Source organism: Oncorhynchus masou, unplaced genomic scaffold (genome assembly GCF_036934945.1).
Source record: "Oncorhynchus masou masou isolate Uvic2021 unplaced genomic scaffold, UVic_Omas_1.1 unplaced_scaffold_181, whole genome shotgun sequence".
Classification (NCBI taxonomy): domain Eukaryota; kingdom Metazoa; phylum Chordata; class Actinopteri; order Salmoniformes; family Salmonidae; genus Oncorhynchus; species Oncorhynchus masou.
This window is the reverse complement of record NW_027016550.1, coordinates 2,336,116-2,357,803: the sequence shown is the minus strand read 5'-3', so window position 1 is coordinate 2,357,803 and position 21,688 is coordinate 2,336,116. Positions and strand designations below refer to the sequence as shown.

Genomic DNA, 21,688 nt, shown 5'->3' with positions numbered 1-21,688 from the left:
AGGTGTGAGGACAGGGAGGACAGGAGGTGTGAGGACAGGAGGTGTGAGGACAGGAGGTGTGAGGACTGGGAGGACAGGTGGAGTGAGGACGGGGAGGACAGGAGGTGTGAGGACAGGAGGTGTGAGGACGGGGAGGACAGGAGGTGTGAGGACGGGGAGGACAGGAGGTGTGAGGACTGGGAGGACAGGAGGTGTGAGGACTGGGAGGACAGGAGGTGTGAGGACAGGAGGTGTGAGGACAGGAGGTGTGAGGACAGGAAGTGTGAGGACGGGGAGGACAGGAGGTGTGAGGATGGGGAGGACAGGAGGTGTGAGGACGGGGAGGACAGGAGGTGTGAGGATGGGGAGGACAGGAGGTGTGAGGACAGGAGGTGTGAGGACTGGGAGGACAGGTGGAGTGAGGACGGGGAGGACAGGTGGAGTGAGGACTGGGAGGACAGGAGGTGTGAGGACAGGGAGGACAGGAGGTGTGAGGACAGGAGGTGTGAGGACAGGAGGTGTGAGGACAGGAGGTGTGAGGACAGGAGGTGTGAGGACAGGAGGTGTGAGGACGGGGAGGACAGGAGGTGTGAGGACGGGGAGGACAGGAGGTGTGAGGACTGGGAGGACAGGAGGTGTGAGGACAGGGAGGACAGGAGGTGTGAGGACAGGAGGTGTGAGGACAGGAGGTGTGAGGACAGGAAGTGTGAGGACAGGAAGTGTGAGGACGGGGAGGACAGGAGGTGTGAGGACGGGGAGGACAGGAGGTGTGAGGGACGGGGAGGACAGGAGGTGTGAGGACGGGGAGGACAGGAGGTGTGAGGACAGGAGGTTTGAGGACAGGAAGTGTGAGGACGGGGAGGACAGGAGGTGTGAGGACGGGGAGGACAGGAGGTGTGAGGACGGGGAGGACAGGAGGTGTGAGGACGGGGAGGACAGGAGGTGTGAGGACAGGAGGTTTGAGGACAGGAAGTGTGAGGACGGGGAGGACAGGAGGTGTGAGGACGGGGAGGACAGGAGGTGTGAGGACGGGGAGGACAGGAGGTGTGAGGACGGGGAGGACAGGAGGTGTGAGGACGGGGAGGTGTGAGGACGGGAGAGGAGAGGAGGTGTGAGGACGAGGAGGAGAGGAGGTGTGAGGACGGGGAGGAGAGGAGGTGTGAGGACGGGGGGGACAGGAGGTGTGAGGACGAGGAGGAGAGGAGGTGTGAGGACGGGGAGGAGAGTGTGTAGTGACCTGGTGTTAGTGTGTAGTGACCTGGTGTTAGTGTGTAGTGACCTGGTGTTAGTGTGTAGTGACCTGATGTTAGCGTGTAGTGACCTGGTGTTAGCGTGTAGTGACCTGGTGTTAGCGTGTAGTGACCTGGTGTTAGCGTGTAGTGACCTGGTGTTAGCGTGTAGTGACCTGGTGTTAGCGTGTAGTGACCTGGTGTTAGCGTGTAGTGACCTGGTGTTAGCGTGTAGTGACCTGGTGTTAGTGTGTAGTGACCTGGTGTTAGTGTGTAGTGACCTGGTGTTAGTGTGTAGTGACCTGGTGTTAGTGTGTAGTGACCTGGTGTTAGTGTGTAGTGACCTGGTGTTAGTGTGTAGTGACCTGGTGTTAGTGTGTAGTGACCTGATGTTAGTGTGTAGTGACCTGATGTTAGTGTGTAGTGACCTGATGTTAGTGTGTAGTGACCTGATGTTAGTGTGTAGTGACCTGATGTTAGTGTGTAGTGACCTGATGTTAGTGTGTAGTGACCTGATGTTAGTGTGTAGTGACCTGGTGTTAGTTTGTAGTGACCTGGTGTTAGTTTGTAGTGACCTGGTGTTAGTGTGTAGTGACCTGGTGTTAGTGTGTAGTGACCTGGTGTTAGTTTGTAGTGACCTGGTGTTAGTGTGTAGTGACCTGGTGTTAGTGTGTAGTGACCTGGTGTTAGTGTGTAGTGACCTGGTGTTAGTGTGTAGTGACCTGGTGTTAGTGTGTAGTGACCTGGTGTTAGTTTGTAGTGACCTGGTGTTAGTTTGTAGTGACCTGGTGTTAGTGTGTAGTGACCTGGTGTTAGTGTGTGACCTGGTGTTAGTGTGTAGTGACCTGGTGTTAGTGTGTAGTGACCTGGTGTTAGTGTGTAGTGACCTGGTGTTAGTGTGTAGTGACCTGGTGTTAGTTTGTAGTGACCTGGTGTTAGTTTGTAGTGACCTGGTGTGTGTCTCCAGAGGTCTCTCCAGCTCCACAGTACATTGAGGTTCTGTGATGACTTTAGCTGACAGGGAGAAACGCTGGTACTCTGATGGAGAGATCAGGTAGAACCCTACACACAGAGAGAGAGAGAGAGATCAGATAGAACCCTACACAGAGAGAGAGAGAGAGAGATCAGATAGAACCCTACACACAGAGAGAGAGAGAGATCAGGTAGAACCCTACACACAGAGAGAAAGAGATCAGGTAGAACCCAACACACAGAGAGAGAGAGATCAGGTAGAACCCAACACACAGAGAGAGAGAGATCAGGTAGAACCCAACACACACAGAGAGAGAGATCAGGTAGAACCCTAAACACACAGAGAGAGAGATCAGGTAGAACCCTACACACACAGAGAGAGAGATCAGGTAGAACCCTACACACAGAGAGAGAGAGAGATCAGGTAGAACCCTACACAGAGAGAGAGAGAGATCAGGTAGAACCCTACACAGAGAGAGAGAGAGATCAGGTAGAACCCTACACACAGAGAGAGAGAGATCAGGTAGAACCCTACACACAGAGAGAGAGAGAGATCAGGTAGAACCCTACACACAGAGAGAGAGAGAGAGATCAGATAGAACCCTACACACAGAGAGAGAGAGAGATCAGGTAGAACCCTACACAGAGAGAGAGAGATCAGGTAGAACCCTACACACAGACAGAGAGAGAGATCAGGTGGAACCCTACACACACAGAGAGAGAGATCAGGTAGAACCCTACACACACAGAGAGAGAGAGATCAGGTAGAACCCTACACACAGAGAGAGAGAGAGATCAGGTAGAACCCTACACACAGAGAGATCAGGTAGAACCCTACACAGAGAGAGAGCGAGAGAGAGATCAGGTGGAACCCTACAGAGAGAGAGAGAGATCAGGTAGAACCCTACACAGAGAGAGAGAGATCAGGTAGAACCCTACACAGAGAGAGAGATCAGGTGGAACCCTACACACACAGAGAGAGAGAGTTCAGGTAGAACCCTACACAGAGAGAGAGAGATCAGGTAGAACCCTACACAGAGAGAGAGAGAGAGATCAGGTGGAACCCTACACACACAGAGAGAGAGAGATCAGGTAGAACACTACACACACATAGAGAGAGAGATCAGGTAGAACCCTACACACAGAGAGAGAGAGAGAGATCAGATAGAACCCTACACACAGAGAGAGAGAGAGATCAGGTAGAACCCTACACAGACAGAGAGAGAGAGATCAGGTAGAACCCTACACAGAGAGAGAGAGAGAGAGATCAGGTGGAACCCTACACACACAAAGAGAGAGAGATCAGGTAGAACCCTACACAGAGAGAGAGAGAGAGAGATCAGGTGGAACCCTACACACACAGAGAGAGAGATCAGGTAGAACCCTACACACACATAGAGAGAGATCAGGTAGAACCCTACACACACAGAGAGAGAGATCAGGTAGAACCCTACACAGAGAGAGAGAGAGAGAGAGATCAGGTGGAACCCTACACACACAGAGAGAGAGAGATCAGGTAGAACCCTACACACACATAGAGAGAGATCAGGTAGAACCCTACACACAGAGAGAGAGAGATCAGGTAGAACCCTACACAGAGAGAGAGAGAGAGATCAGGTAGAACCCTACACACAGAGAGAGAGAGAGAGAGATAGATCAGGTAGAACCCTACACACAGAGAGAGAGAGATCAGGTAGAACCCTACACAGAGAGAGAGAGAGATCAGGTAGAATCCTACACACACAGAGAGAGAGATCAGGTAGAACCCTACACACACAGAGAGAGAGATCAGGTAGAACCCTACACACACACAGAGAGAGATCAGGTAGAACCCTACACAGAGAGAGAGAGAGATCAGGTAGAACCCTACACAGAGAGAGAGAGAGATCAGGTAGAACCCTACACACACAGAGAGAGAGATCAGGTAGAACCCTACACACACAGAGAGAGAGATCAGGTAGAACCCTACACACACAGAGAGAGATCAGGTAGAACCCTACACAGAGAGAGAGAGAGATCAGGTAGAACCCTACACACAGAGAGAGAGATCAGATAGAACCCTACACAGAGAGAGAGATCAGGTAGAATCCTACACACACAGAGAGAGAGATCAGGTAGAACCCTACACACACAGAGAGAGAGATCAGGTAGAACCCTACACACACAGAGAGAGATCAGGTAGAACCCTACACACACAGAGAGAGAGATCAGGTAGAACCCTACACACACAGAGAGAGATCAGGTAGAACCCTACACACACAGAGAGAGAGATCAGGTAGAACCCTACACACACAGAGAGAGAGATCAGGTAGAACCCTACACACAGAGAGAGAGAGAGATCAGGTAGAACCCTACACACACAGAGAGAGAGATCAGGTAGAACCCTACACACACAGAGAGAGAGAGATCAGGTAGAACCCTACAGGTAGAACACAGAGAGAGAGAGAGAGATCAGGTAGAACCCTACACACAGAGAGAGATCAGGTAGAACCCTACACACAGAGAGAGAGATCAGGTAGAACCCTACACACAGAGAGAGAGATCAGGTAGAACCCTACACACACAGAGAGAGAGATCAGGTAGAACCCTACACACACAGAGAGAGATCAGGTAGAACCCTACACACACACAGAGAGATCAGGTAGAACCCTACACAGAGAGAGAGAGATCAGGTAGAACCCTACACAGAGAGAGAGAGAGATCAGGTAGAACCCTACACACACAGAGAGAGAGATCAGGTAGAACCCTACACACACAGAGAGAGATCAGGTAGAACCCTACACACACAGAGAGAGATCAGGTAGAACCAGGTAGAACCCTACACACAGAGAGAGAGATCAGGTAGAACCCTACACAGAGAGAGAGATCAGGTAGAACCCTACACACACAGAGAGAGAGATCAGGTAGAATCCTACACACACAGAGAGAGAGATCAGGTAGAACCCTACACACACAGAGAGAGATCAGGTAGAACCCTACACACACAGAGAGAGATCAGGTAGAACCCTACACACACAGAGAGAGATCAGGTAGAACCCTACACACACAGAGAGAGAGATCAGGTAGAACCCTACACACACAGAGAGAGATCAGGTAGAACCCTACACACAGAGAGAGAGAGATCAGGTAGAACCCTACACACAGAGAGAGAGAGATCAGGTAGAACCCTACACACAGAGAGAGAGAGATCAGGTAGAACCCTACACACAGAGAGAGAGAGATCAGGTAGAACCCTACACAGAGAGAGAGAGAGAGAGAGAGAGATCAGGTAGAACCCTACACACAGAGAGAGAGAGATCAGGTAGAACCCTACACACAGAGAGAGAGATCAGGTAGAACCCTACACACAGAGAGAGAGAGAGATCAGGTGGAACCCTACACACAGAGAGAGAGAGATCAGGTAGAACCCTAAACAGAGAGAGAGAGAGATCAGGTAGAACCCTACACACAGAGAGAGAGAGAGATCAGGTAGAACCCTACACACAGAGAGAGAGAACAGGTAGAACCCTACACAGAGAGAGAGAGATCAGGTAGAACCCTACACACAGAGAGAGAGATCAGGTAGAACCCTACACAGAGAGAAACATGCATATCAACACTACGTTGTGTGTGATCTCACCCTGTCCGTTCCTTGTGAAGACACAGGAAGCGATGCCACTGATGTCCTCTTTACGGATACAGTCATAACGTACCTACAGACAGAGACAGAGGTTAACACACACACTGCAACACACACACACACTAAAACACACACACACACACTAAAACACACACACATACTAAAACACACACACACACTAAAACACACACACACACACACACTACGTTAAACAGGTACACCCCCCCCCTACTTGTGGCCGTAGGGCAGGTACGTTAAACAGGTACACCCCCCCACCTGTGGTCGTAGGGCAGGTACGTTAAACAGGTACACCCCCCCACCTGTGGCCGTAGGGCAGGTACGTTAAACAGGTACACCCCCTACTTGTGGCCGTAGGGCAGGTACGTTAAACAGGTACACCCCCTACCTGTGGCCGTAGGGCAGGTACGTTAAACAGGTACACCCCCTACCTGTGGCCGTAGGGCAGGTACGTTAAACAGGTACACCCCCCCTACCTGTGGCCGTAGGGCAGGTACGTTAAACAGGTACACCCCCCTACCTGTGGCCGTAGGGCAGGTACGTTAAACAGGTACACCCCCCACCTGTGGCCGTAGGGCAGGTACGTTAAACAGTACAGCCCCCCTAACTGTGGCCGTAGGGCAGGTACGTTAAACAGGTACACCCCCCTACCTGTGGCCGTAGGGCAGGTACGTTAACCTGTGGCCGTAGGGGTACGTTAAACCCCCTACCTGTGGCCGTAGGGCAGGTACGTTAAACAGGTACACCCCCCTACCTGTGGCCGTAGGGCAGGTACGTTAAACAGGTACAGCCCCCACCTGTGGCCGTAGGGCAGGTACGTTAAACAGGTACACCCCCACCTGTGGCCGTAGGGCAGGTACGTTAAACAGGTACACCCCCTACCTGTGGCCGTACGTTAAACAGGTACACCCCCACCTGTGGCCCCCAGGTACACCCCTGTGGCCGTAGGGCAGGTACGTTAAACAGGTACACCCCCTACCTGTGGCCGTGGGGCAGGTACGTTAAACAGGTACACCCCCACCTGTGGCCGTAGGGCAGGGTACGTTAGGTACACCCCCTACTGTGGCCGTAAACAGGTACACCCCCCCTACCTGTGGCCGTAGGGCAGGTACGTTAAACAGGTACACCCCCACCCCCTACAGGTACACCCCCACCTGTGGCCGTGGGCGTTAAACAGGTACACCCCCCCACCTGTGGCCGTAGGGCAGGTACGTTAAGGTACCCCCTACCTGTGGCCGTAGGGCAGGTACATTAGACAGGTACACCCCCCCCCACCTGTGGCCGTAGGGCAGGTACATTAAACAGGTACACCCCCCACCTGTGGCCGTAGGGCAGGTACGTTAAACAGGTACACCCCCCCCACCTGTGGCCGTAGGGCAGGTACATTAAACAGGTACACCCCCACCTGTGGCCCCAGGTACGTTAAACAGGTACACCCCCCACCTGTGGCCGTAGGGCAGGTACGTTAAACAGGTACACCCCCTACCTGTGGCCGTAGGGCAGGTACGTTAAACAGGTACACCCCCCTACCTGTGGCCGTAGGGCAGGTACGTTAAACAGGTACACCCCCCCACCTGTGGCCGTAGGGCAGGTACGTTAAACAGGTACACCCCCCTACCTGTGGCCGTAGGGCAGGTACGTTAAACAGGTACCCCCCTACCTGTGGCCGTAGGGCAGGTACGTTAAACAGGTACACCCCCTAACTGTGGCCGTAGGGCAGGTACGTTAAACAGGTACAGCCCCCCCCTAACTGTGGCCGTAGGGCAGGTACGTTAAACAGGTACACCCCCCCCTACCTGTGGCCCCAGGTACGTTAAACAGGTACACCCCCACCTGTGGCCGTAGGGCAGGTACGTTAAACAGGTACCCCCCCCCCTACCTGTGGCCGTAGGGCAGGTACGTTTAAACAGGTACACACCCCCCACCTGTGGCCGTAGGGCAGGTACGTTAAACAGGTACGTTACACCCCCACCTGTGGCCGTAGGGCAGGTACATTAGACAGGTACACCCCCCCCACCTGTGGCCAGGGCAGGTACGTTAAACAGGTACACCCCCCTACCTGTGGCCGTAGGGCAGGTACGTTAAACAGGTACACCCCCACCTGTGGCCGTAGGGCAGGTACGTTAAACAGGTACACCCCCCTACCTGTGGCCGTAGGGCAGGTACGTTAAACAGGTACACCCCCTACCCCCCTAACTGTGGCCGTAGGGCAGGTACGTTAAACAGGTACACCCCCCTACCTGTGGCCGTAGGGCAGGTACGTTAAACAGGTACACCCCCCCACCTGTGGCCGTAGGGCAGGTACGTTAAACGTAGGGCCGTAGGGTACGTTAAACAGGTACACCCCCCCACTGTGGCCGTAGGGCCCCCAGGTACACCCCCCACCTGTGGCCGTAGGTACACCCCCCTACCTGTGGCCGTACGTTAAACAGGTACACCCCCTACCTGTGGCCGTAGGGCAGGTACGTTAAACAGGTACACCCCCCCACCTGTGGCCGTAGGGCAGGTACGTTAAACAGGTAGGGCAGGTCGTTAAACAGGTACCCCCCTACCTGTGGCCGTAGGGCAGGTACGTTAAACAGGTACACCCCCCCCTACCTGTGGCCGTGGGGCAGGTACGTTAAACAGGTACACCCCCTACCTGTGGCCGTAGGGCAGGTACATTAAACAGGTACACCCCCCCACCTGTGGCCGTAGGGCAGGTACGTTAAACAGGTACACCCCCCTACCTGTGGCCGTAGGGCAGGTACATTAAACAGGTACACCCCCACCTGTGGCCCCCAGGTACACCCCCCACCTGTGGCCGTAGGGCAGGTACGTTAAACAGGTACACCCCCCCCCACCTGTGGCCGTAGGGGGTACATTAAACAGGTACACCCCCCACCTGTGGCCGTAGGGCAGGTACGTTAAACAGGTACACCCCCTACCTGTGGCCGTAGGGCAGGTACGTTAAACAGGTACACCCCCCCTACCTGTGGCCGTAGGGCAGGTACATTAAACAGGTACACCCCCTACCTGTGGCCGTAGGGCAGGTACATTAAACAGGTACACCCCCCCCACCTGTGGCCGTAGGGCAGGTACATTAAACAGGTTAAGGTACATTAAACAGGTACGTAGGGCAGGTACGTTAAACCCCCCCCTACCTGTGGCCGTAGGGCAGGTACATTAGACAGGTACACCCTCCCCACCTGTGGCCGTAGGGCAGGTACATTAAACAGGTACACCCCCCCCTACCTGTGGCCGTAGGGCAGGTACGTTAAACAAGTGCAGGTCTCCAAGGTTGGTCAGACAGACCAGACTGGTCTCACTGTAGTCCTCCTGGGCTGTGGAACACACCGTCACCATGGCAACCCTCCGCACACGACAACCCTCATGAGCCGTCAGCTTGAACTTGGTCTTCGCACCGACCTTAGGAAGACTGAACACCTGTCAACACAATACACCTGTCAACACAATACACCTGTCAACACAACACACCTGTCAACACAATACACCTGTCAACACAACACACCTGTCAACACAACACACCTGTCAACACAACACACACCTGTCAACACAACACACCTGTCAACACAACACACCTGTCAACACAACACACCTGTCAACACAACACACCTGTCAACACAACACACCTGTCAACACAACACACCTGTCAACACAACACACCTGTCAACACAACACACCTGTCAACACAACACACCTGTCAACACAACACACCTGTCAACACAATACACCTGTCAACACAACACACCTGTCAACACAACACACCTGTCAACACAACACACCTGTCAACACAACACACCTGTCAACACAACACACCTGTCAACACAACACACCTGTCAACACAATACACCTGTCAACACAATACACCTGTCAACACAACACACCTGTCAACACAATACACCTGTCAACACAATACACCTGTCAACACAACACACCTGTCAACACAACACACCTGTCAACACAACACACCTGTCAACACAACACACCTGTCAACACAACACACCTGTCAACACAATACACCTGTCAACACAATACACCTGTCAACACAATACACCTGTCAACACAACACACCTGTCAACACAATACACCTGTCAACACAATACACCTGTCAACACAACACACCTGTCAACACAACACACCTGTCAACACAACACACCTGTCAACACAACACACCTGTCAACACAACACACCTGTCAACACAATACACCTGTCAACACAACACACCTGTCAACACAATACACCTGTCAACACAACACACCTGTCAACACAATACACCTGTCAACACAATACACATGTCAACACAACACACCTGTCAACACAACACACCTGTCAACACAACACACCTGTCAACACAACATACCTGTCAACACAACATACCTGTCAACACAATATACCTGTCAACACTGACCTTAGAGAGACTGAATACCTGACTGACAGGTAATTCCCAACAGGTGTGTGTGTGTGTGTGTGTGTGTGTGTGTGTGTGTGTGTGTGTGTGTGTGTGTGTGTGTGTGTGTGTGTGTGTGTGTGTGTACCTTGGGTTGTTCCTCTGAAGCGATGAGGACAGAGTGTGGGTTAGTGAGTAGTGTGTGTGTGTGTGTGTGTGTGTGTGTGTGTGTGTGTGTGTGTGTGTGTGTGTGTGTGTGTGTACCTTGGGTTGTTCCTCTGAAGCGATGAGGACAGAGTGTGGGTTAGTGAGTAGGTGTGTGTGTGTGTGTGTGTGTGTGTGTGTGTGTGTGTGTGTGTGTGTGTGTGTGTGTGTGTGTGTGTACCTTGGGTTGTTCCTCTGAAGCGATGAGGACAGAGTGTGGGTTAGTGAGTAGGTGTGTGTGTGTGTGTGTGTGTGTGTGTGTGTGTGTGTGTACCTTGGGTTGTTCCTCTGAAGCGATGAGGACAGAGTGTGGGTTAGTGTAGGTGTGTGTGTGTGTGTGTGTGTGTGTGTGTGTGTGTGTGTGTGTGTGTGTGTGTGTGTGTGTGTGTGTGTGTGTGTGTGTGTGTGTGTGTGTGTGTGTTAGTGAGTAGGTGTGTGTGTGTGGGTTAGTGAGTAGGTGTGTGTGTACCTTGGGTTGTTCCTCTGAAGTGATGAGGACAGAGTGTGGGTTAGTGAGTAGGTGTGTGTGTGTGTGTGTGTGTGTGTGTGTGTACCTTGAGTTGTTCTTCTGAAGCGATGAGGACAGAGTGTGGGTTAGTGAGTAGGTGTGTGTGTGTGTGTGTGTGTGTGTGTGTGTGTGTGTGTGTGTGTGTGTGTGTGTGTTAGTGAGTAGGTGTGTGTGTGTGTGTGTGTGTGTGTGTGTGTGTGTGTGTGTGTGTGTGTGTGTGTGTGTGTGTGTGTGTGTGTGTGTGTGTGTACCTTGAGTTGTTCCTCTGAAGCGATGAGGACAGAGTGTGGGTTAGTCATGTCTGGAGCAGTAGCCAGGTCCAGAGAGGCTTGGTAAGGTTCTGGTAACGGTTTCCCCCGTCCGTCCAGCACGCAGACGGACACGACCGGAGCCCTGTGCATCAGCTGGATCTCTTTCCCCAACACGGCCTCCACACAGCCGCTCCCCTCACCCCCCGGCCGTCCACGGCCCGACCCCACACCCGGGACCTCCAACGCGTAAGCATACACACTCCCTGAGTTTGTCCCCGCCCACAGCGTCGGGCCGTGGTGTGTACCTGGGGGAGACAGAGATATACATGTTAACATAGATACACACACAGAGATATACATGTTGACATAGATATACACATTAAACAGAGATATACATGCTACCATAGATACACACACATTAAACAGAGATACACATGTTACCATAGATACACACACATTAAACAGAGATATACATGTTACCATAGATACACACATTAATAAACAAAGATATACAGTTGAAGCCGGAAGTTTACACCTTCGCCAAATACATTTAAACTCAGTTTTTCACCATTCTTGACATTTTTTCGTCAGTTAGGATCACCACTTTTTTTTAAGAATGTGAAATGTCAGAATAATCGTAGAGAGAATGACTTATTTCAGGTTTTATTTCTTTCATCACATCCCCAGTGGGTCAGAAGTTTACATTCACTCAATTAGTATTTGGTAGCATTGCCTTTAAATTGTTTAACTTGGGTCAAACGTTTCGGGTAGCCTTCCACAAGCTTTCCACAATAAATTGGGTGAATTTTGGCCCATTCCTCCTGACAGAGCAGGTGTAACTGAGTCAGGTTTGTAGGCCTCCTTGCTCGCACACGCTTTTTCAGTTCTGCCCACAAATGTTCTATAGGATTGAGGTCAGGGCTTTGTGATGGCCACTCCAATACCTTGACTTTGTTGTCCTTAAGCCATTTTGCCACAACTTTGGAAGTCTGCTTGGGGGTCATTGTCCATTTGGAAGACCCATTTGCGACCAAGCTTTAAACTTCCTGCCTGATGTTGTGAAAAATATTAAAAACAAATACTACTCAGATACCGGAGCTTGTGGATTAGAATTTTATTGCAGAGGACAACAAATGCCGAGCACCTCCATGGAAGAACTGCCTCATCATTCTTAGCGCTTGGCTTTTATACAGTTTCACCTTTACAGAATGATGTCATCACCCCATTTGCTTTGTTACATAGTTTCCATTCTCTTATTGGCTCAGATATTGGGGCATAGATTCTATTGGTGGCGTGACATGCCCCTTAGCTAATGTTCCTGTCCAAAGGTCTTTACAAGTTCAGAACTACATTATCAATGTATGGTTAACGCGTGTGCGTGTCCAGTAGCCTTCACAAGATCAGATATGGCCCAGACCTGTCACATCTTGTTAGTTAACCTTGCCTCATCTACACAGATTCTGCTTACGTTCTGTTTTTTACGTGTCCAATGGTCAATTCGATGTTGATCTAGCTTTGTACACGCCATCTATTTTGTGATGTGCACCAGTCCCTCCTGCAGCAAAGCACCCCCACAACATGATGCTGCCACCCCCGTGCTTCACGGTTGGGATGGTGTTCTTCGGCTTGCAAGCCTCCCCTTTTTCCTTCAAACATAACGATGGTCATTATGGCCAAACAGTTCTATTTTTGTTTCATCAGACCAGAGGACATTTCTCCAAAACATATGATCTTTGTCCCCATGTGCAGTTGCAAATCGAAGTCTGGCTTTTTTTAATGGTGGTTTTGGAGCAGTGGCTTCTTCCTTGCTGAGCAGCCTTTCAGGTTATGTCGATAAAGGACTTATTTTACTGTGGATATAGATACTTTTGTACCTGTTTTGTCCAGCATCTTCACAAGGTCCTTTGCTGTTGTTCTTGGATTGATTTTCACTTTTCACACCAAAGTACATTAATCTCTAGGAGACAGTACGTGTCTCCTTCCTGAGCGGTATGATGGCTGCGTGGTCCCATGGTGTTTATACTTGCATACTATTGTTTGTACAGATGAACGTGGTACCTTCAGGCGTTTGGAAATTGCTCCCAAGGATGAACCAGACTTGTGGAGGTCTGCAATTTTCTTTCTGAGGTCTTGGCTGATTTCTTTTGATTTTCCCAAGATGTCAAGCAAAGAGGCACTGAGTTTGAAGGTAGGCCTTGAAATACATCCACAGGTACACCTCCAATTGACTCAAATGATGTAAATTAGCCCATCAGAAGCTTCTAAAGCCATGACATAATTTTCTGGAATTTTCCATGCTGTTTAAAGGCACAGTCAACTTTGTGTATGTAAACTTCTGACCCACTGGAATTGTGATACAGTGAATTATAAGTGAAATAATCTGTCTGTCAACAATTGTTGGAAAAATGACTTGTGTCATGCACAAAGTTGATGTCTTAACCGACTTGCCAAAGCTATAGTTTGTTAACAATAAATTTGTGGAGTGGTTGAAAAACTTGTTTTAATGAATCCAACCCAAGTGTATGTAAACTTCTGGCAACTGTATCAGACAGAATCATATCATACCGTCTCTAAGGTACGTATCAGACAGAATCATACCGTCTCTAAGGTACGTATCAGACAGAATCATACCGTCTCTAAGGTACGTATCAGACAGAATCATATCATACCGTCTCTAAGGTACGTATCAGACAGAACCATACCGTCTCTGAGGTACGTATCAGACAGAATCATACCGTCTCTAAGGTACGTATCAGACAGAACCATACCGTCTCTAAGGTACGTATCAGACAGAATCATACCGTCTCTAAGGTACGTATCAGACAGAATCATATCATACCGTCTCTAAGGTACGTATCAGACAGAATCATACCGTCTCTGAGGTACGTATCAGACAGAATCATATCATACCGTCTCTAAGGTACGTATCAGACAGAATCATACCATCTCTAAGGTACGTATCAGACAGAATCATATCATACCGTCTCTAAGGTACGTATCAGACAGAATCATACCGTCTCTAAGGTACGTATCAGACAGAATCATATCATACCGTCTCTAAGGTACGTATCAGACAGAATCATACCGTCTCTGAGGTACGTATCAGACAGAATCATACCGTCTCTAAGGTACGTATCAGACAGAACCATATCATACCATCTCTAAGGTACGTATCAGACAGAATCATATCATACCGTCTCTAAGGTACGTATCAGACAGAATCATACCGTCTCTAAGGTACGTATCAGACAGAATCATATCATACCATCTCTAAGGTACGTATCAGACAGAATCATATCATACCGTCTCTAAGGTACGTATCAGACAGAATCATACCGTCTCTAAGGTACGTATCAGACAGAATCATATCATACCGTCTCTAAGGTACGTATCAGACAGAATCATACCGTCTCTAAGGTACGTATCAGACAGAATCATACCGTCTCTAAGGTACGTATCAGACAGAATCATACCGTCTCTAAGGTACGTATCAGACAGAATCATACCGTCTCTAAGGTACGTATCAGACAGAATCATACCGTCTCTAAGGTACGTATCAGACAGAATCATACCGTCTCTAAGGCACGTACGTATCAGACAGAATCATACCGTCTCTAAGGTACGTATCAGACAGAATCATACCATCTCTAAGGTACGTATCAGACAGAATCATACCGTCTCTAAGGTACGTATCAGACAGAATCATACCGTCTCTGAGGTACGTATCAGACAGAATCATACCGTCTCTAAGGTACGTATCAGACAGAATCATATCATACCGTCTCTAAGGTAGGTATCAGACAGAATCATACCGTCTCTAAGGTACGTATCAGACAGAACCATACCGTCTCTAAGGTACGTATCAGACAGAATCATACCGTCTCTAAGGTACGTATCAGACAGAATCATACCGTCTCTAAGGTACGTATCAGACAGAATCATACCGTCTCTAAGGTACGTATCAGACAGAATCATACCGTCTCTAAGGTACGTATCAGACAGAATCATATCATACCGTCTCTAAGGTACGTATCAGACAGAATCATACCGTCTCTAAGGTACGTATCAGACAGAATCATACCATCTCTAAGGTACGTATCAGACAGAATCATACTGTCTCTAAGGTACGTATCAGACAGAATCATATCATACCGTCTCTAAGGTACGTATCAGACAGAATCATACAGTCTCTAAGGTACGTATCAGACAGAATCATACCGTCTCTAAGGTACGTATCAGACAGAATCATATCATACCGTCTCTAAGGTATGTATCAGACAGAATCATACCGTCTCTAAGGTACGTATCAGACAGAATCATACCGTCTCTAAGGTACGTATCAGACAGAATCATACCGTCTCTGAGGTACGTATCAGACAGAATCATATCATACCGTCTCTGAGGAACGTATCAGACAGAATCATACCGTCTCTAAGGTACGTATCAGACAGAATCATACCGTCTCTAAGGTACGTATCAGACAGAATCATACCGTCTCTAAGGTACGTATCAGACAGAATCATATCATACCATCTCTGAGGTACGTACCAGACAGAATCATACCGTCTCTAAGGTACGTATCAGACAGAATCATACCGTCTCTAAGGTACGTATCAGACAGAATCATACCGTCTCTAAGGTACGTATCAGACAGAATCATACCGTCTCTAAGGTACGTATCAGACAGAATCATACCGTCTCTAAGGTACGTATCAGACAGAATCATACCATACCGTCTCTGAGGTACGTATCAGACAGAATCATACCGTCTCTAAGGTACGTATCAGACAGAATCATACCGTCTCTAAGGTACGTATCAGACAGAATCATATCATACCGTCTCTAAGGTACGTATCAGACAGAATCATACCATACCGTCTCTGAGGTACGTATCAGACAGAATCATACCGTCTCTGAGGTACGTATCAGACAGAATCATACCGTCTCTAAGGTACGTAGCAGACAGAATCATACCGTCTCTAAGGTACGTATCAGACAGAATCATATCATACCGTCTCTAAGGTACGTATCAGACAGAATCATATCATACCGTCTCTAAGGTACGTATCAGACAGAATCATACCGTCTCTAAGGTACGTATCAGACAGAATCATACCGTCTCTAAGGTACGTATCAGACAGAATCATACCGTCTCTGAGGTACGTATCAGACAGAATCATATCATACCGTCTCTAAGGTACGTATCAGACAGAATCATACCGTCTCTAAGGTACGTATCAGACAGAATCATACCATACCGTCTCTAAGGTACGTATCAGACAGAATCATACCGTCTCTAAGGTACGTATCAGACAGAATCATACCGTCTCTGAGGTACGTATCAGACAGAATCATATCATACCGTCTCTAAGGTACGTATCAGACAGAATCATACCGTCTCTAAGGTACGTATCAGACAGAATCATATCATACCGTCTCTAAGGTACGTATCAGACAGAATCATACCGTCTCTGAGGTACGTATCAGACAGAATCATATCATACCGTCTCTAAGGTACGTATCAGACAGAATCATATCATACCGTCTCTAAGGTACGTATCAGACAGAATCATACCGTCTCTAAGGTACGTATCAGACAGAATCATACCGTCTCTAAGGTACGTATCAGACAGAATCATACCATACCGTCTCTAAGGTACGTATCAGACAGAATCATACCGTCTCTAAGGTACGTATCAGACAGAATCATACCGTCTCTAAGGTACGTATCAGACAGAATCATACCGTCTCTAAGGTACGTATCAGACAGAATCATACCGTCTCTAAGGTACGTATCAGACAGAATCATACCGTCTCTAAGGTACGTATCAGACAGAATCATACCGTCTCTAAGGTACGTATCAGACAGAATCATACCGTCTCTAAGGTACGTATCAGACAGAATCATATCATACCGTCTCTGAGGTACGTATCAGACAGAATCATATCATACCGTCTCTAAGGTACGTATCAGACAGAATCATACCGTCTCTAAGGTACGTATCAGACAGAATCATACCATCTCTAAGGTACGTATCAGACAGAATCATACTGTCTCTAAGGTACGTATCAGACAGAATCATATCATACCGTCTCTAAGGTACGTATCAGACAGAATCATACCGTCTCTAAGGTACGTATCAGACAGAATCATATCATACCGTCTCTGAGGTACGTATCAGACAGAATCATACCGTCTCTAAGGTACGTATCAGACAGAATCATACCGTCTCTAAGGTACGTATCAGACAGAATCATACCGTCTCTAAGGTACGTATCAGACAGAATCATACCGTCTCTAAGGTACGTATCAGACAGAATCATACCGTCTCTAAGGTACGTATCAGACAGAATCATACCGTCTCTAAGGTACGTATCAGACAGAATCATATCATACCGTCTCTAAGGTACGTATCAGACAGAATCATACCGTCTCTAAGGTACGTATCAGACAGAATCATATCATACCGTCTCTAAGGTACGTATCAGACAGAATCATACCGTCTCTGAGGTACGTATCAGACAGAATCATACCGTCTCTAAGGTACGTATCAGACAGAATCATACCGTCTCTAAGGTACGTATCAGACAGAATCATACCGTCTCTAAGGTACGTATCAGACAGAATCATACCGTCTCTAAGGTACGTATCAGACAGAATCATACCGTCTCTAAGGTACGTATCAGACAGAATCATACCGTCTCTAAGGTACGTATCAGACAGAATCATACCGTCTCTAAGGTACGTATCAGACAGAATCACACCGTCTCTAAGGTACGTATCAGACAGAATCATACCGTCTCTAAGGTACGTATCAGACAGAATCATACCGTCTCTGAGGTACGTATCAGACAGAATCATATCATACCGTCTCTAAGTTACGTATCAGACAGAATCATACCGTCTCTAAGGTACGTATCAGACAGAATCATACCGTCTCTAAGGTACGTATCAGACAGAATCATACCGTCTCTAAGGTACGTATCAGACAGAATCATACCGTCTCTAAGGTACGTATCAGACAGAATCATACCGTCTCTAAGGTACGTATCAGACAGAATCATATCATACCGTCTCTAAGGTACGTATCAGACAGAATCATACCGTCTCTGAGGTACGATCAGACAGAATCATACCGTCTCTAAGGTACGTATCAGACAGAATCATACCGTCTCTAAGGTACGTATCAGACAGAATCATACCGTCTCTAAGGTACGTATCAGACAGAATCATACCGTCTCTAAGGTACGTATCAGACAGAATCATACCGTCTCTAAGGTACGTATCAGACAGAATCATATCATACCGTCTCTAAGGTACGATCAGACAGAATCATACCGTCTCTAAGGTACGTATCAGACAGAATCATATCATACCGTCTCTAAGGTACGTATCAGACAGAATCATACCGTCTCTGAGGTACGATCAGACAGAATCATACCGTCTCTAAGGTACGTATCAGACAGAATCATACCGTCTCTAAGGTACGTATCAGACAGAATCATACCGTCTCTAAGGTACGTATCAGACAGAATCATACCGTCTCTAAGGTACGTATCAGACAGAATCATACCGTCTCTAAGGTACGTATCAGACAGAATCATACCGTCTCTAAGGTACGTATCAGACAGAATCATACCGTCTCTAAGGTACGTATCAGACAGAATCACACCGTCTCTAAGGTACGTATCAGACAGAATCATACCGTCTCTAAGGTACGTATCAGACAGAATCATACCGTCTCTAAGGTACGTATCAGACAGAATCATACCGTCTCTAAGGTACGTATCAGACAGAATCATACCGTCTCTGAGGTACGTATCAGACAGAATCATATCATACCGTCTCTAAGTTACGTATCAGACAGAATCATACCGTCTCTAAGGTACGTATCAGACAGAATCATACCGTCTCTAAGGTACGTATCAGACAGAATCATACCGTCTCTAAGGTACGATCAGACAGAATCATACCGTCTCTAAGGTACGTATCAGACAGAATCATACCGTCTCTAAGGTACGTATCAGACAGAATCATACCGTCTCTAAGGTACGTATCAGACAGAATCATACCGTCTCTAAGGTACGTATCAGACAGAATCATATCATACCGTCTCTAAGGTACGTATCAGACAGAATCATACCGTCTCTGAGGTACGTATCAGACAGAATCATACCGTCTCTAAGGTACGTATCAGACAGAATCATACCGTCTCTAAGGTACGTATCAGACAGAATCATATCATACCGTCTCTAAGGTACGTATCAGACAGAATCATACCGTCTCTAAGGTACGTATCAGACAGAATCATATCATACCGTCTCTAAGGTACGTATCAGACAGAATCATACCGTCTCTAAGGTACGTATCAGACAGAATCATACCATCTCTAAGGTACGTATCAGACAGAATCATACCGTCTCTAAGGTACGTATCAGACAGAATCATACCGTCTCTAAGGTACGTATCAGACAGAATCATACCGTCTCTGAGGTACGTATCAGACAGAATCATATCATACCGTCTCTAAGTTACGTATCAGACAGAATCATACCGTCTCTAAGGTACGTATCAGACAGAATCATACCGTCTCTAAGGTACGTATCAGACAGAATCATATCATACCGTCTCTAAGGTACGTATCAGACAGAATCATACCGTCTCTAAGGTACGTATCAGACAGAATCATACCGTCTCTAAGGTACGTATCAGCGAAACAGAGGCATCGCACCACTCCTGATAGAGAGTCGTCAGCTGATCTCGGCTCGATCCTCCTCTGCACCGGAGCTACTTCCTCCTGGTCAGCTAGCGCCGCGTTGGCCTCCTGGATCTACACACACACACACAGGAATTGATGTCACACTCATTGGAAGCTCTGTGAGAACCAACCAACGTATTATACCGTGAGAACCAAATCTATTTGATATGTTGTGAGTACTGATGGAATTCTAGACATTCAATGACATATCATTATTTAAATATTCCCCATATAATGTTGGGCTGCCATAGAACGGTGTCACGTAGATTCATCATGATGCTCATTCTAGACATCCAGGGTGCGTTGGTAAATTCACACCCTCTGGTTTGATGCTCATTTTAGACATCCAGGGTGCGTTGGGAAATTCACACTGAAATTCACTACAGAAACAGGAGATAGACTAGTGTCCTGTCTAGTGGGTGTCCTGGTCCATCAAGCTGTCTCATTACAGTAGCAGGAGATAGACTAGTGTCCTGTCCAGGGGGTGTACTGGTACATCAAGCTGTCTCACTACAGTAACAGGAGATAGACTAGTGTCCTGTCCAGGGGGTGTACTGGTACATCAAGCTGTCTCACTACAGAAACAGGAGATAGACTAGTGTCCTGTCCAGGGGGTGTCCTGGTACATCAAGCTGTCTCACTACAGAAACAGGAGATAGACTAGTGTTCTGTCCAGGGGGTGTCCTGGTACATCAAGCTGTCTCACTACAGAAACAGGAGAGAGACTAGTGTCCTGTCCAGGGGGTGTCCTGGTACATCAAGCTGTCTCCATACAGAAACAGGAGATAGACTAGTGTCCTGTCCAGGGGTGTCCTGGTACATCAAGCTGTCTCACTACAGAAACAGGAGATAGACTAGTGTCCTGTCCAGGGGTGTCCTGGTACATCAAGCTGTCTCACTACAGAAACAGGAGATAGACCAGTGTCCTGTCCAGGGGGTGTCCTGGTCCATCAAGCTGTCTCACTACAGAAACAGGAGATAGACTAGTGTCCTGTCCAGGGGGTGTCCTGGTCCATCAAGCTGTCTTACTAAAGAAACAGGAGATAGACTAGTGTCCTGTCCAGGGGGTGTCCTGTACATCAAGCTGTCTTACTAAAGAAACAGGAGATAGACTAGTGTCCTGTCCAGGGGGTGTCCTGGTCCATCAAGCTGTCTCCATACAGAAACAGGAGATAGACTAGTGTCCTGTCCAGGGGGTGTCCTGTACATCAAGCTGTCTCACTACAGAAACAGGAGATAGACTAGTGTCCTGTCCAGGGGGTGTCCTGGTACATCAAGCTGTCTCACTACAGAAACAGGAGATAGACTAGTGTCCTGTCCAGGGGGTGTCCTGGTACATCAAGCTGTCTCACTACAGAAACAGGAGATAGACTAGTGTCCTGTCCAGAGGGTGTCCTGGTACATCAAGCTGTCTCACTACAGAAACAGGAGATAGACTAGTGTCCTGTCCAGGGGGTGTCCTGGTACATCAAGCTGTCTCACTACAGAAACAGGAGATAGACTAGTGTCCTGTCCAGGGGGTGTCCTGGTACATCAAGCTGTCTCACTACAGAGACAGGAGATAGACTAGTGTCCTGTCCAGGGGGTGTCCTGGTACATCAAGCTGTCTCACTACAGAGACAGGAGATAGACTAGTGTCCTGTCCAGGGGGTGTCCTGTACATCAAGCTGTCTCACTACAGGAGATAGACTAGTGTCCTGTACATCAAGCTGTCCCACTGCGTGTGGTACCTTGCTGGAAGGGGTGGGGATGTCCCACT

At 48.3% G+C, this 21,688-nt stretch overlaps 1 protein-coding gene across 1 annotated transcript in view; it reads right to left on the bottom strand.

Annotated features, from left to right (window-relative positions):
* The window catches only part of LOC135538763 (lethal(2) giant larvae protein homolog 1-like), a 134,976-nt gene that overhangs the window by 15,222 nt on the left and 98,066 nt on the right, over nucleotides 1-21,688 (bottom strand). Inside the window, exons 16-20 of the mRNA XM_064964673.1 lie at nucleotides 19,863-20,001; nucleotides 11,171-11,475; nucleotides 9,052-9,243; nucleotides 5,800-5,872; nucleotides 2,159-2,270 (exon numbers count right to left, since the gene is read on the bottom strand). Coding sequence (XP_064820745.1) covers nucleotides 2,159-2,270; nucleotides 5,800-5,872; nucleotides 9,052-9,243; nucleotides 11,171-11,475; nucleotides 19,863-20,001 — 821 coding nt within the window. The remainder of the gene's footprint in view (nucleotides 1-2,158; nucleotides 2,271-5,799; nucleotides 5,873-9,051; nucleotides 9,244-11,170; nucleotides 11,476-19,862; nucleotides 20,002-21,688) is intronic.